This window comes from Amia ocellicauda, chromosome 16 (assembly GCF_036373705.1).
Source record: "Amia ocellicauda isolate fAmiCal2 chromosome 16, fAmiCal2.hap1, whole genome shotgun sequence".
Classification (NCBI taxonomy): Eukaryota; Metazoa; Chordata; class Actinopteri; order Amiiformes; family Amiidae; genus Amia; species Amia ocellicauda.
Genome location: NC_089865.1, coordinates 3,339,937 through 3,354,301, shown reverse-complemented (window position 1 = coordinate 3,354,301; position 14,365 = coordinate 3,339,937). Strand labels below are relative to the sequence as shown.

The window sequence follows — 14,365 nt, the reverse complement described above, 5'->3', positions numbered from 1 at the left end:
TCGTAGCCATTGTTGTGTTTGTTATGTTAAGTGCGCGTCTCAGATTTTATTAGTGCGCTGACGTGCCATCTTGTGGACAGAGAGTGAATTGCAAAACCACATTGATTACTAAATGTGTCAGTAGGTAACAGACATAAATATATTATTGTATTGTTGTTTTTCTTGTATATTAAATGCAATATTGTAGCAGATGTGTGTACTGCAAGGTGTCAACTGAAACCCCATTCCCAGGGAGTGCAGGATAACTGAGGGCCATATGTGACATATACAGACGGGTGACAAATTAAAGGAAAACCCTGAATAAATGAGTGGAGGAACATAACGAATGCAGATGCCTCCAAACAGATGTACTGCATGATACAATTAAGCAATTAACATCCTATCATGCTCTGTGTCATGTATACAAATGCTGATCAGGCCCAGTTGACCTTATTTATTTATTTATTTATTTATTTATTTATTTATTAGCAGATGCCCTTATCCAAGGCGGCTTACAAAATATAAAAGCAATACAAAGTGCAATAATACAGTGCAGTTCAAGGCATAATGCAATTTACAAATTCCAATTGTATAGGCGATATACAGTAAACAATATATAAGTCTTACCTCCTAGATTGTAAAAGCTAATAAGTTATTGGGGCACGAATGGCAGGAGCTTCAGTCACACAGACGCTCAACTGGCTCGTGTTTCAATAGAAACAGTGACTAAAGTTACATCTACATTGAGATCTATGGGAAAGACATCAGTAAACAGGGTTGGAAATTGTGGTTGAAAGCGCACATTCGATGACCGTGATGTTCGTGCATTACTGCGATATGTAAGGAAAAACAGAGTAACTCTTTCCCAGGTGACTGAGAATGTCAATGCAGGACGTGATCAGACTGTGTCAGCAAGAACAGTCAGTGGAGAACGACACAGAGAGGGATATTGTAGTAGCGCTGCAGTGCATGAACCCCTCATTACAAAGACAAATGCACATTGGAGAGGTCAGTGGTGCAAAAACCATAGGCACTGGTCTACAGAGATGTGGACAAAAGTGATCTGGTCAGATGAGTCATCCTTCACCATATCCTTGACAAGTGGGTGAGTGCATGTGTGGGACACCAAGAGAGCGGGACAGGCCTGACTGCTGGACCCCTACAGTGAGGGGGTCCGGAGGCTCTGTTGTGCTGTGGGGGGCATTTTCCTGTCATGGTTTGGGTCCACTTGTCCCCTTAGAGGGAAAGGTCACTGTAAACCACTACAAAGTTATTCTGAGTGATTACCTTTATCCTATGGTGACACATTTCTCTCCTGATGGGAGTGTCTCTTCCAGGATGACAATGCCCCATCCACAGGGCACGAGGGTCACTGAATGGAACACCTATGGGAGATTAGACAGCGCTCTCCACCACAATCATCAAAACCCCAAATGAGGGAATATCTTTTGGAAGAATGGTGTTCATCCCTCCAGTAGAGTCAGAGACTCGTACAATCTGTGCCAAGAGCATTGAAGCTGTTCTGGGGCTCGTGGGGCCCAACACCTCACTGAGACACTTCATGCTGATTTTTCCTTTGTCACCTGTCTGTATATACATATAAATATATTTATTTTCTAATCCCCTTAATTATGCTGTATCAGTTGACTTTAATTCCAAAAAATACAAATATTCAAACATGTTTTAGTATTGTAGTGAAGAACCATGATCTATTTACCTTTCTTTCTGCCAGCACTGTAAGGTATTGTGTTAATATCTTGTCAGAGCATGAAAATACTTTTGTTTTTGCCTAATTCTACAAATGGTGTCCTTTTGAATCAGGGCAAACAATGACTTGCATTCCCAAGAATAATACAGACTGTTTTCTGGTGCTTTTGTATCAGCCAGTGAACACAGCGAATGAATGCAGTCACAGAGACCAGTTTTAAAACCAACTTTGGAAGGATTTAAAACAATAGATTTTATTTGAAATTGTTTGTTTATTATTTGTTTTGACAAGCCAGTGCCAATAAGGACTGCTGACGATTTAAAACAGGTTTAAAACTCTGTGATTCTTCGGAAAGAGCCGGTGGTGGCACAGTTGGCCCCCCAGTCACTGAACTTCCTGTACTCTCCGGGCCTCATGAAGTACTGCCGGCCTCTGTAGTTGGGATGCTCGTAGAAGGTCCAGTAGCCGTCCATCACGTTGCAGGAGTAGATGTCGCGGAAGCGGAAGCGGTCTTGGACCGACTCACAGTCGTCACTGAACTCCATCATCTGGCCCTCGAAGTCGGGCCTCTCGTAGATCCTCATGCGGTAGGGTCCTCCGATGGTCTGCAAGACACACGGACACACACGCACATGTATGCGTAAAGTGAATCATAAATACTGGACAAAAGACCCTGGTTTCATTATTGTAAGTGCTAATTAGGTGCAACACGGGACTCTTTTCTGTAGCACTGATCATCATTGCCTGCGTTTAGACTGTCTACCTTCATGTTTCGGTCTTTTTGGGAAGTGGTTGTCATCCTAGCTGGAGCTGCATGTTTCAATACAACACATTGGAGTTGAAATGTCTCCCAAACTCTGATTAGATCCATAAAAACAACCTGTTTTCATTCTCAGAGAAGGATGGGTACAGCTGATCACTTTTAGCAGGAATTTCAAATGTTCTCTGGATGAATAACAATTCAAAACACATGTCAGAAGCCCTTAATAAATTTATTTCGAGAAAGTATGTCTAGGCGATTTGAATGAATAACACAATGGGGAAAATGCAGGGTTAAAACATGAATCATTGTACAAATTAGATTGTATTTAACTTTGGAAACCACCAAATCAGATATTTGAAAATACTGCCTCAAACATGAATGAACACTATGGGTGTCTGGCTCTGTGTGGCAGAATGGGAATAAGGAGGCCTTGCAGATGTGTCTCCAAAAAACTGGTGACTAAACAAGACATGATTCCTGCTACTGGGCTTTTCTGTTTGTGTTTTTTTGAAGGTTTTGATTTTCTAAAATCACAAAAAATGGCCCAGCAAATGTAGTTTTCTCAATTTAATCAACAGGGAAAGTCTACCAGTAATATTTTTTATTCCATCTTCTTCACTTTCACACTGTCCTATAATTTCAACATCCAGTGTCCGTTTTTCCTTTTTCGTTTTCTGATTACGAAATGGTTAGGAAAAAATATCCCTTCATTCCCTCAAACAACCGCAGAAATATCCTCTTTTATTCTCCTATATACCCCAGACTTTCAAACAGTACAGGACTTCACTCCAAGAGCGTCCAGAACTGAAAGGGTTGTTTTTTTTACATTCATTTTTTTATGTTTAGTAATCTTAGTAAACTAAAATGAAAACCATAAGAAACAGCAGGTTAACTCTTTCATTGGTGAATGTTATACATGTACTACATTAACTAAGTACATACAAGTTACATGTTTATAACATAACTGCACTACACTGCGCTGTGTAGATTAAAGGCAGCCCTGCTTTTGAATTCCCTGAATCCCCCACTTGTGCATCTTCACACATCTTTGCCAAACTGCAGGCAACCGCCCCTCACCCACAGCTGAGCCTTTAGCATTAGATTCATTTCACGGTTAGATAAGCGAACAGCACACTTGTTTAACACAGCAGGCTGGCTTACATAGGAGAAGGTGCGGCAGGAGCGGATGCAGTCGTTGAAGCCCATCCAGCGCTGGTACTCGGGGTACTCGCCCCGGGTCAGCACGTACTGGTAGCCGCTGTAGTTGGGGCGCTCGTACAGGACCCAGCAGCCGCTGTCCACCCGCACGGAGTTGCAGCGGCTGAGGTAGGAGTGCATGTCCGCACAGTCAGAGCTGCACTCATAGGAGCGGCCCTGGAAGTTTTTATCTTCATAGAAAGTGATCTGCCGGGGGGAGAAGAGAGCAGGCGGGTGGAGGAGAGCAGAATCAACGTTTGTAATGTTGGAAACTCAGAGAAGAAGAAGAACTGTTTTCCTAAAGTACAGATCAACAGCACCATTGGTTTCTTTTCTGTATCTCTGCTTGGGTAGATGATAAATAATAATTGCACTGTTGAAAGATGGTGTTTGTATATAAAATGTGTTCAATCAAATTTAAAATCATATTTGTCTTGCAGCACACAGTCATTTCAGGGAGGCTAATGATTTGAACATCAGTCACTCTCTGCAAACCTGACATTAAAGTTGCTCTAATCGACTGTGTATTTAAAAACAAATACAGTCTTTGCAACTCAGTTGGTAGAAAAAGAGAAGTTGAGGACTTTCTCTCCATGTTATTAAAGCAGATCTATAGCTGTCAAACTTAGGCTGGAAATGCAAAGAGGGCCATCAGAAAGGCCGGTCTTACCTTGCTCATTTTGTACAGATCGGTGGAGCGTTTTCCCCCAATGTGATGGTCATGGCACAGAGCCTAGGCCTTTTTTATATACCTCAATTAAAGTTCACTGGATCAGACTTTTTGTTATTTTAATGACTGGGATTTTAACATCAGCAATGTTGCCAAGGTCTTGATCCTTTCTATAGAGACAAAGCCCTGATTCATCATCAGAAATGTCCTAGCTGGCACATTGCTGACTCTCACCCCCTTTATATCGCTCCGAAAAAGACATTTTATCCAATAATCCCCAATAAAGGAAATGTATTAAGTCATCACAATGCAAATTTCTGTGGCCGTAACCCTTTAGTGTATATTTAAAAAATAAAATACAACAAATAAAAAAGTTATACTGTAGTTGCATTGCAGATGTTAATGCATACAATTAAATAAATATAGTAGCACTGTGAAATGAGAGGTGTGGCAAATACAGGTTTAGCTGATTGTGTGATCAAATTCCACAATGCTATGCATGACAAGCTGTGTGATTACAAACACAATTACTGTATACTGTACACCACTGGATATAATAAAAAAGGATTGATTTAAAATCGATCAAAACACTCCAAAGTGTAGTGTGGTGTACTGTTGTAAAAAAGACCATTAAAAACAGTGTACAATGCAGTGTGTTGCATGCCTATGATACTTTTCAGCCCTGTAAGACATTTCTCTGTCTTTTCCTGACTGGGGTTTTATTTTAATATCATAAATGTGTTAATAAAAATTGCTCTTGGGGGCTATTCCCACTGAATGATGTTATAATATACAATACAAAAATAATAAAAATACTGAAATCTGTTTAAACTAACTTGCATACTATACTATCATGAATACACCTGCCTTTATACTACAACAACTAACCTGCCTAGTTTAACATACTATTATGCATACTATCACTGACTTCAATTATACAACTACTACTTTAATTACAAACCATCACTGATATTAACCTTCATACTACCATAAGAATAAAACATATCCAATAATATATCATGCAAAGGGTGTCTTTAAATTGTAACACCCATTCAGTGGTTTAGTGCTGTGCAGATTTCCATTGAACTCACAGATGTGTTCCCCGTTGCATTGCATGACTCTTCACTAGTAAATATTAAGTGCAGTGCAGAGTTAGCAGTGAACAGCACATGGTAGAGTAAATAAAGATACATTTATTTATGTACAGTGGGGGAAAAAAGTATTTGATCCCCTGCTGATTTTGTACGTTTGCCCACTGACAAAGAAATGATCAGTCTATCATTTTAATGGTAGGTGTATTTTAACAGTGAGAGACAGAGTAACAACAAAAAAATTCAGAAAAACGCATTTCAAAAAAGTTATAAATTGATTTGCATGTTAATGAGGGAAATAAGTATTTGACCCCTTCGACTTAGTACTTGGTGGCAAAACCCTTGTTGGCAATCACAGAGGTCAGACGTTTCTTGTAGTTGGCCACCAGGTTTGCACACATCTCAGGAGGGATTTTGTCCCACTCCTCTTTGCAGATCCTCTCCAAGTCATTAAGGTTTCGAGGCTGATGTTTGGCAACTCGAACCTTCAGCTCCCTCCACAGATTTTCTATGGGATTAAGGTCTGGAGACTGGCTAGGCCACTCCAGGACCTTAATGTGCTTCTTCTTGAGCCACTCCTTTGTTGCCTTGGCGGTGTGTTTTGGGTCATTGTCATGCTGGAATACCCATCCACGACCCATTTTCAATGCCCTGGCTGAGGGAAGGAGGTTCTCACCCAAGATTTGACGGTACATGGCCCCGTCCATCGTCCCTTTGATGCGGTGCAGTTGTCCTGTCCCCTTAGCAGAAAAACACCCCCAAAGCATAATGTTTCCACCTCCATGTTTGACGGTGGGGATGGTGTTCTTGGGGTCATTCCTCCTCCTCCAAACACGGCGAGTTGAGTTGATGCCAAAGAGCTCGATTTTGGTCTCATCTGACCACAACACTTTCACCCAGTTCTCCTCTGAATCATTCAGATGTTCATTGGCAAACTTCAGACGGGCCTGTACATGTGCTTTCTTGAGCAGGGGGACCTTGCGGGCGCTGCAGGATTTCAGTCCTTCACTGCATAGTGTGTTACCAATTGTTTTCTTGGTGACTATGGTCTCAGCTGCCTTACCATCATTAACAAGATCCTCCCGTGTAGTTCTGGGCTGATTCCTCACCGTTCTCATGATCATTGAAACTCCACGAGGTGAGATCTTGCATGGAGCCCCAGACCGAGGGAGACTGACAGTTATTTTGTGTCACCTTCTCCCAAAGCTGCTTGGCGATGGTCTTGTAGCCCATTCCAGCCTTGTGTAGGTCTATAATCTTGTCCCTGACATCCTTGGACAGCTCTTTGGTCTTGGCCATTGTGGAGAGTTTGGAATCTGATTGATTGATTGCTTCTGTGGACAGGTGTCTTTTATACAGGTATGAGCTGAGATTAGGAGCACTCCCTTTAAGAGAGTGCTCCTAATCTCAGCTCGTTACCTGTATAAAAGACACCTGGGAGCCAGAAATCTTGCTGATTGATAGGGGATCAAATACTTATTTCCCTCATTAACATGCAAATCAATTTATAACTTTTTTGAAATGCGTTTTTCTGGATTTTTTTGTTGTTATTCTGTCTCTCACTGTTAAAATACACCTACCATTAAAATTATAGACTGATCATTTATTTGTCAGTGGGCAAACGTACAAAATCAGCAGGGGATCAAATACTTTTTTCCCTCACTGTATTTAGTCCAAAGAGAGTCTAGGCAGAGTCCATCGGGCTTCATTTTCACAAGCCATTGAATGCTTATATGAGAAACCCCCCACTTATCAAGGCAAACCTCTACCTGCTTTCATTATACAAAGGGATGAAATTTTCAATGAATCTGCTTTATGTCCTCTTCCACAGATCTCTTGAGTAGAGAATTGTAAATTTATCTTGGCCCTGAGGCTAAGTTTTCACTGTTTATATAAGAGCATTGTATACCTTTTCGTCTGGCTGACGTCTCTTCCCTTCAGGTTACCAGTGTGTTTATAATCACACTTTTTAAACACCCTAGAGAAAGGTAATTAAACTATGTGCAGTGGTTTGCAACTTGAGTTATTAAGTTCCCACTCTACTTCACTACATTTACAGTACTTTTCAAAACATTATTTGTCAATAGATAGTATTTAATTTCCTCCTAATTAGCACCTGCAAAATAATTCAGTACAAATGCTTGTAAGTCTGGTTTGGTGGTGAAGGTTTTCTGGGTATCTTGGGTTTGGGTATTTTGGTCTGATTGTCAGAAGGCAGAGTAAACTAAGCATCACACGATGTCCTCCAGCCTTACTGACCTTCCTCCAGCCTGTGGAGCGTTGTCTGCGTTGAGTCTGTATCTCCCTCTCAGTCGTGCTCTTTCCTTACAGCAAAATGAGGCGCGAAGATACCAGCGACAAGCCCAAGAAGAGAAAGAAGCCACAGAAGGTCCCGGAGGTCCAAGCTACCAAGGGGAAGGAGCAGGGCCACCTGGCACTGTGTTAAATGTTTGGTTTTGATTTTATGTATTTTTATTGTATCACCTTGTGTTTTAAGATGTTTTGATGGAATGATGTACAACTATATTAAATGCAAAATCTTTTCAAATAAAAGGTGCTGCCTTTGCCTCAGACTCTCGAACTCCAACACCGAGTTTTCACATCGTTGTCACAGTAGTGTCCCATTTCTGTCCCGCTAACAATGGCCACTATACAGACCAATACTGACCAGATGAAGCATGAAAATGCCCGAGTCTTTTGAACTTTTTAACTGTTGATCAGAAGTGTTATTGAGAGAGAGGGTTCTAAATGAGGCTATCTGTCGTAGTGTAATTAATCAGTTGGACCCATAGGTGTGATATGGCAATGGCACTGGCTGCCTGAACGCCTGTAGGCCTCGCCCTGATCAGTGATTCAGATTTCAGTGGCATCTTGCCTGGCGATACAAAACATTGTTACATACACCGATCAGCCATAACATTATGAGCACTGACAGGTGAATGGATAACATTGATAATCTTGTTATCATGGCACCTGTCAGTGGGTGGGATATATTAGGCAGCAAGTGAACATTTTGTCCTCAAAGTTGATGTGTTAGAAGCAGGAAAAATGGGCAGCGTAAGGATCTGAGCGACTTTGACAAGGGCCAGATTGTGATGGCCAGACGACTGGGTCAGAGCATCTCCAAAACTGCAGCTCTTGTAGGGTGTTCCCGGTCTGCAGTGGTTAGTACCTATCAAAAGTGGTCCAAGGAAGGAAAAGCGGTGAACCGGCGACAGGGTCATGGGCGGCCAAGTCTCATTGATGCACGTGGGAGCGAAGGCTGACCCGTGTGGTCCGATCCAACAGACGAGCTACTGTAGCTCAAATTGCTGAAAAAGTGAATGCTGGTTCTGATAGAAAGGTGTCAGAACACACAGTGCATCGCAGTTTGTTGTATATGGGGCTGCGTAGCCGCAGACCAGTCAGGGTGCCCATGCTGACCCCTGTCCACTGCCCAATGCGCCTACAATGGGCACGTGAGCATCAGAACTGGACCATGGAGCAATGGAAGAAGGTGGCCTGATCTGATGAATCTCGATGTCAAGCTGTTGACTTGGCCTCCAAATTCCCCAGATCTCAATCCAATCGAGCATCTGTGGGATGTGCTGGACAAACAAGTCCGATCCATGGAGGCCCCACCTCGCAACTTCCAGGACTTAAAGGATCTGCTGCTAACGTCTTGGCTTCAGATACCACAGCACACCTTCAGAGGTCTAGTGGAGTCCATGCCTCGACGGGTCAGGGCTGTTTTGGCGGCAAAAGGGGGAGCTATACAATATTAGGCAGGTGGTCATAATGTTATGGCTGATCGGTGTACATAGTTAGTGGAACGAGTCTGTCGGCTGTCACTAATCTATAAGTGGGAGGACATTTTGTGTGCTTCATGAGAATGCAAGTGGGGTCAAGTACATTTTTCCTCAGATTTGGCTATTGGTGGATGATAGTTGGTCTATCAGACAGTTTTTAACATTGGTTGAAATAATAGAACTAATTCTGTCTGTCCAAGAGGATGTAAATTGCTCATTTTGCTGGATTATTGTTGCCAGGTATTTATTTTGAGAAACTAGTCTTTGGCCTCATGCCTTGACTTTGCTGGATGTGTCTTTCAGAGTGCCAAGTATGTGTGGTCTGATGGCACCAAATGGGACTACGCCAACTGGGTGAGAGGCTGGCCGAGGAGATACAGTCAGTCCTGTGTGGAGATTAACTGGAAACGTAAGTATGACCCTCCAGCTCCCCTCTTCTGAACAACTAGGGCTAAAGTCCAACAGGTTTTGTAGGTCCGTTTACATCCTCACCTGCTCACAACCTGAAAACAATCACTTAGTTTAGCAAATAAACCGTTCAGTAAAGAAACTGGGATCCGAGGCCAGACAAAAAGCAGAAGATTGCAAACCTTGAAGGCCAGTATTGCTAACCACAGCCTGAAACAAAACTGCAGAGGAAAACATTTAAGCCCCTTGGTACTGGCCTTTTTCTACTTCATCAGATCTGGGTCCTATCCTTCCCAGTTGGGCATGGCCTGGTCATCTCAGAATATACTTGTTAATCTACACTTTAAACTACATGCATACACACAGGTCGGTTCAGGTAGAGATTTTTGCAGAAGAAAATGTCATGGTGACCTCCGTAAGACAGCAGTTTGATGTGTTTGAGCTGCACACTGCACAATTGTAGTGTTGAAACAAGAAAGTATCATTTTCAGTTCTATTGTCGATCCACACATGAATTTCCCCCGAGATAGCAAAGCAAGCCATGTTTTGCAGTATCTCTCTTCCTCGCAAGAATCCTATTTTGTTGTCTTCAACACCTGGGTTTGTGTTTTATTCTGCAGCTCTTCAGATCAACACCCCCCGAGACTACCTCAGTGCCGGGATTAGACGTTTAACTGAGGCCTCTATCGCAGCTGTCACGTTTCAGAAATCCGAGTGCTACGATACTCTTGAGGGAAAGTGACGCTCTGTTTCTCAGGCTCTCTCTCTTGCATTTTATCTCTGTATGTCAGGTGTCGGCCAATGGAGTGACCATAGCTGTTCCGTGAGGAAGCAGTTCGTGTGTGAGCACAGACACTGAGGGATCGCTCCGCCACAGACATAGCCCGGAGGCCGGCCCGGGATGTGATCTCCACTGAATTACTGCACTGCTTCAACTAGCATCGCAAACAAACCCATGCTGTCTTTCACCTTCTTAAAAGATATATACAAATCTTAGTATTTGATAATATTTATAGCTTCAAAATAATACACATTTTGAACCCATACAATTATAAGGAATGATGATTAGTATTGGAAGAAAATGTTGATAAGATCACTTTGATAAGATTCATTTTACTTAAAAAAGAAATAGGAATGGCTGAAGGGGTAACTTGCTTCTGCAAAACAGTTATGCAATAAAGAGCTTTTGAAGAACATGATAAACACGTTGTCTGTATTTTGTTTCTTAATTTGGCTTTAAAAGGGTTTCGTTGTTAGTCTGTTTTGGTGCCATACATTGTGTAGTAAAGGTGTAGCGAGGGCTAAAGGGTATTCATTTGGTGTAGGCACCACCTTCAGATTAGGTTAAATCAGTTATTTTGTCTGGCACTGGAATTCGAGTGAAACACTGGAAGTTAATATTAAAAATACAAATGTATTAAAACACATTTTCTTTCTGAAAATCATCCTTTTCTTTTTGTTTAGTCTTTTTTTCCTAAAGGTTTACTGAAAAGCACTAGCTAGTTGGGCATATCATGTCCCAGTGCACACATGTGCCTCATATTAGCCGTTGAACTATTTTCTACTGCACTGCTAAACATGGGTTCAGCACAGGGAAGTCTCTCCTCTTCCTTGCCAAGTTTGTCACTCTGGATCACAAGCCCAGCCCAGGTCTCCTCACATCAGGAGGCACTCTTGGGCCGGGGCCTGGTTCTGTCTTGCTGCAGAGGCCGGATGTGTTTCTCCAGGGCCTGCACCGTCCAGGAGTAGACCTGAGACTCTGAGCCCAGGTCTGTGATCTTCTTCAGCAGAATGTCCATCATGTCCTGGGGCAGAACAGGCAAATGCTCAGGGGATCTCTCTGCCATGCATTTGCCAATGGAGGCAGATTGTATGTTTGATCGTGAAATGCATCATTCTTCTCTGTGATTCAGTAAATACATTTACAGACTAATTGATATGTGTAGTGTATTGTTATTGAAAGAAGTCAACTGGAGACGAATCCCTTTAAAAAAAATCTTAATATGTGTCTTTTATGGACAGCTATCATTACAGCAAAGCTGCTGTGATGTTCACCCACGCATTGTCTTTTTAATGGATCTGTTTGTCTTTAATGTACAGTGACACAGTAATGGAAATTGCTGGAGCTCATTAATTAACTTTGGCCCTAATTGTCTAATTGTCTTGATGCTAATTGTCTTCAAGCATATGTGGAGCTCCTATCCAGCGGCAGCTTCGCTTTGGCAATATTTCAACCGAGTATAGAAATGCTGAAAGTTATCCTGAAAGTTATCTGGCTGCCTCAATGAGTAAAGCATTGACAGTGTTAGTGCGCATGTGCGACTCCATTGCTCCCAGAAACGTGGCGTTTTAAACAGATGCGCCCTGAACAGACGAGATCAGCAGACAATAATAATGAGTAGAGATTCACTGCCAGCACTGAACAGACTGTGAGACATTATGTTTGCTGTGGTTTTAAAGCTGCTTGGGGTAACTTACTCCGAGGTTGCGCTATGTGGGGGGCACGTTTACACGGGAGAGGCCCTGAAACGTGTTGTAGTTTAGAGAGAAATACACAGCTGATCCTGTCCAGCCATAAATCATCTGTTAATCAATCACTGGGACCTCGCTGTCTGTAGACGGGACTGGATTTCGAGGGGGTGACGCACCCAGTTTCACCGCCGTGATGCACTGATACAATATTTGTCCCTGGCCGGAGGGAACACCCCAACACCGAGCAACAAGCTCCTAACTGTAGCGCGTCATGGCCATCACAACTGTCCTTTTCATGACGCAAACTGGAGGACTTCTAGAACAGCTGCGTACGGCGCCGTGCTCATGAATATGCATGAGGGAGTGATGACGTAGCGTTCCTTTCCAGAGGCTGCCTACGTCACAAGCCTTCGAATGTTTACATCTGCATGGATACAGTGGTTTAATCATCACTGGCATCATTGTCTCGTAGTTTTACGTAAACAGAGTCTCATAGTTCAACGATCTGACATGGAAGAGAGTGTATTTATCACTGAAGTTGTAAGTACAAACAAACTTTTATGTTGTCTAATGTATTTTGTATTTTGTTCAGATTTCTAGTGTTTAATTATGCTTGCCCAATGAAAGTAAAGCAGGGGCGTGTTCCTCTTAGCTGGATAACCGAGTTAGACACATAACTTTCAGGATAACTTAACAGAAGTCTGTGTTTTTCCTTTCCTCGAAGCAAGCTTAAATTCCAGCTGAGTCAATTACCATTCCCTGCTGGTTTGTGTTCCAACCTTTCCTAAATCAGGGCCTGTTAATTAATTTTAACAGTAGGGGTTTCAAGATAAGTATAGACATTTATAAGGGAAGTATTATCTTATTAAGCAACAAACTTTTTATCAATAACACAATTGAAATCAAATGTAATCCAATTACTTAAATTAAGGGTTCGATTATTATTATTGTTGTAATCATCATCAACATATGTGCTAGTAAATATGCCTTCTTGTAGCTGATTGAGGAGAGAGTTTGTGGCTTTTAAATGGTGAAACTCGACTCCCTTAACTTATTATTCTTACTCCAGACTTATAACTGCCATCAACAATGCACTTTTTGCAGTATTATTGATTTACCTTACTCAGGGCAAATATACACGATTCATGAATAATCATACAGTGACAGCAGCTACAGTGAAGCAGGTTATAATTGAACTAAAGTACACATTTCAGTCGTGGCGTTTATAATTGTTAACACTTTTTTGTTCTTATTCATGAAACTCAAATGATAAAAGGACATGAAATTGCATGTGTGCTGTACTGTGACACTTTTATTTTTCATTCTCTGTGAGTAAGAGGTTGTGCTCTGGTTCTTGCAGGATCCGATGACAACCGCTGACTCCAGCTTGCCCGTCTGCGTGCCACAGCCGGTGGCTGAGCACAGGGAACCCGAGGCCATCGAGCCCAACAATCTGGCTCCCTGGTCAGTGAGGGTGCTGATCGTTTCGGCGAGGAACAGTCATGCCGTGGCGGTGAGTGACTAGAAAGCCCAACGTGACAATGGCACGGCACAGACCTGTCCCTCTAGACTCTGAATCAATCTGCTCTACTTTTGTCTCGCTCAGGCCCATGCTCTAGTGGATCTCCTATCCAAGAACAGCCTGAAGGAGTTGGAGATGGACTTCTTGGAGCTGATCGGGGCCCTGCTGCCTCTCCTGGGCACTGAGGACAGAGCCAAGGATGGAGGCCTGAGTGTCAGGAGGTAAGAACGTGTGTGAAGAGCCAGGACACCCCGAGCATCGCACCAGAACAGAACGGCTTTGTGTTTAACGTGTATCCGTTTATCTCCAATGCACAGTCAAGTCAAGTTGACTCTCTCTCTCTCTCTCTCTCTCTCTCTCTCTCTCTCTCTCCCTGCTGACCAGGTAAGACAGGCCGGGCTCAAGCTTTAAGCCCAGAGCAGAAACAGATGGTTTACAAATGTTTGTGAGTACATGATGAATACGATCATTATCTAGAGAAGAAGCAAGCATATACAGATCGGCCCTGATCCCTGTGCTGTTGATCCACAGGGCCCTGATGAAGTTCACCTCCCCGATCCGGCCAGAGGGTCTGCGCAGCCGCCTTCTTCTCCACAGTGAGTGCCAGCACCTTCATTGTTAGTGTTAAAGTGAGAAGCTGTTGTCTGAGCTCGCTGGGGCCGGCGGTGTCTCCAGACTCACCCGTCTCTCTCCGCTCTCCCTTCTCCGTAGCTCCTGCAAAACCAAGAACTGATGGGACGCAGATTTCTAGCATCGGTCATCGAGAT

The 14,365-nt window shown here is 42.8% G+C and overlaps 1 protein-coding gene across 1 annotated transcript; it reads right to left on the bottom strand.

Annotated features, from left to right (window-relative positions):
• Positions 1 to 1,952: 1,952 nt before the first annotated feature.
• Positions 1,953 to 4,347, bottom strand: LOC136711595 (gamma-crystallin M2-like). The gene is made up of 3 exons (XM_066687952.1): positions 4,318 to 4,347; positions 3,612 to 3,854; positions 1,953 to 2,292 (listed from the first exon to the last, which is right to left on the bottom strand). Exons 1-3 carry the CDS (start codon positions 4,324 to 4,326, stop codon positions 2,017 to 2,019), a joined length of 528 nt encoding a protein of 175 aa, XP_066544049.1. The 5' UTR covers positions 4,327 to 4,347; the 3' UTR covers positions 1,953 to 2,016.
• Between the last annotated feature and the right edge of the window lie 10,018 nt (positions 4,348 to 14,365).

Bases quoted from the DNA above. Each gene is read 5' to 3' on its own strand.
- LOC136711595 (XM_066687952.1), bottom strand. The intron at 2,293-3,611 runs GTAAGCCAGCCT...TGTGTCTTGCAG, and splicing joins CCTGCCGCACCTTCTCCTAT to ACCATCGGAGGACCCTACCG.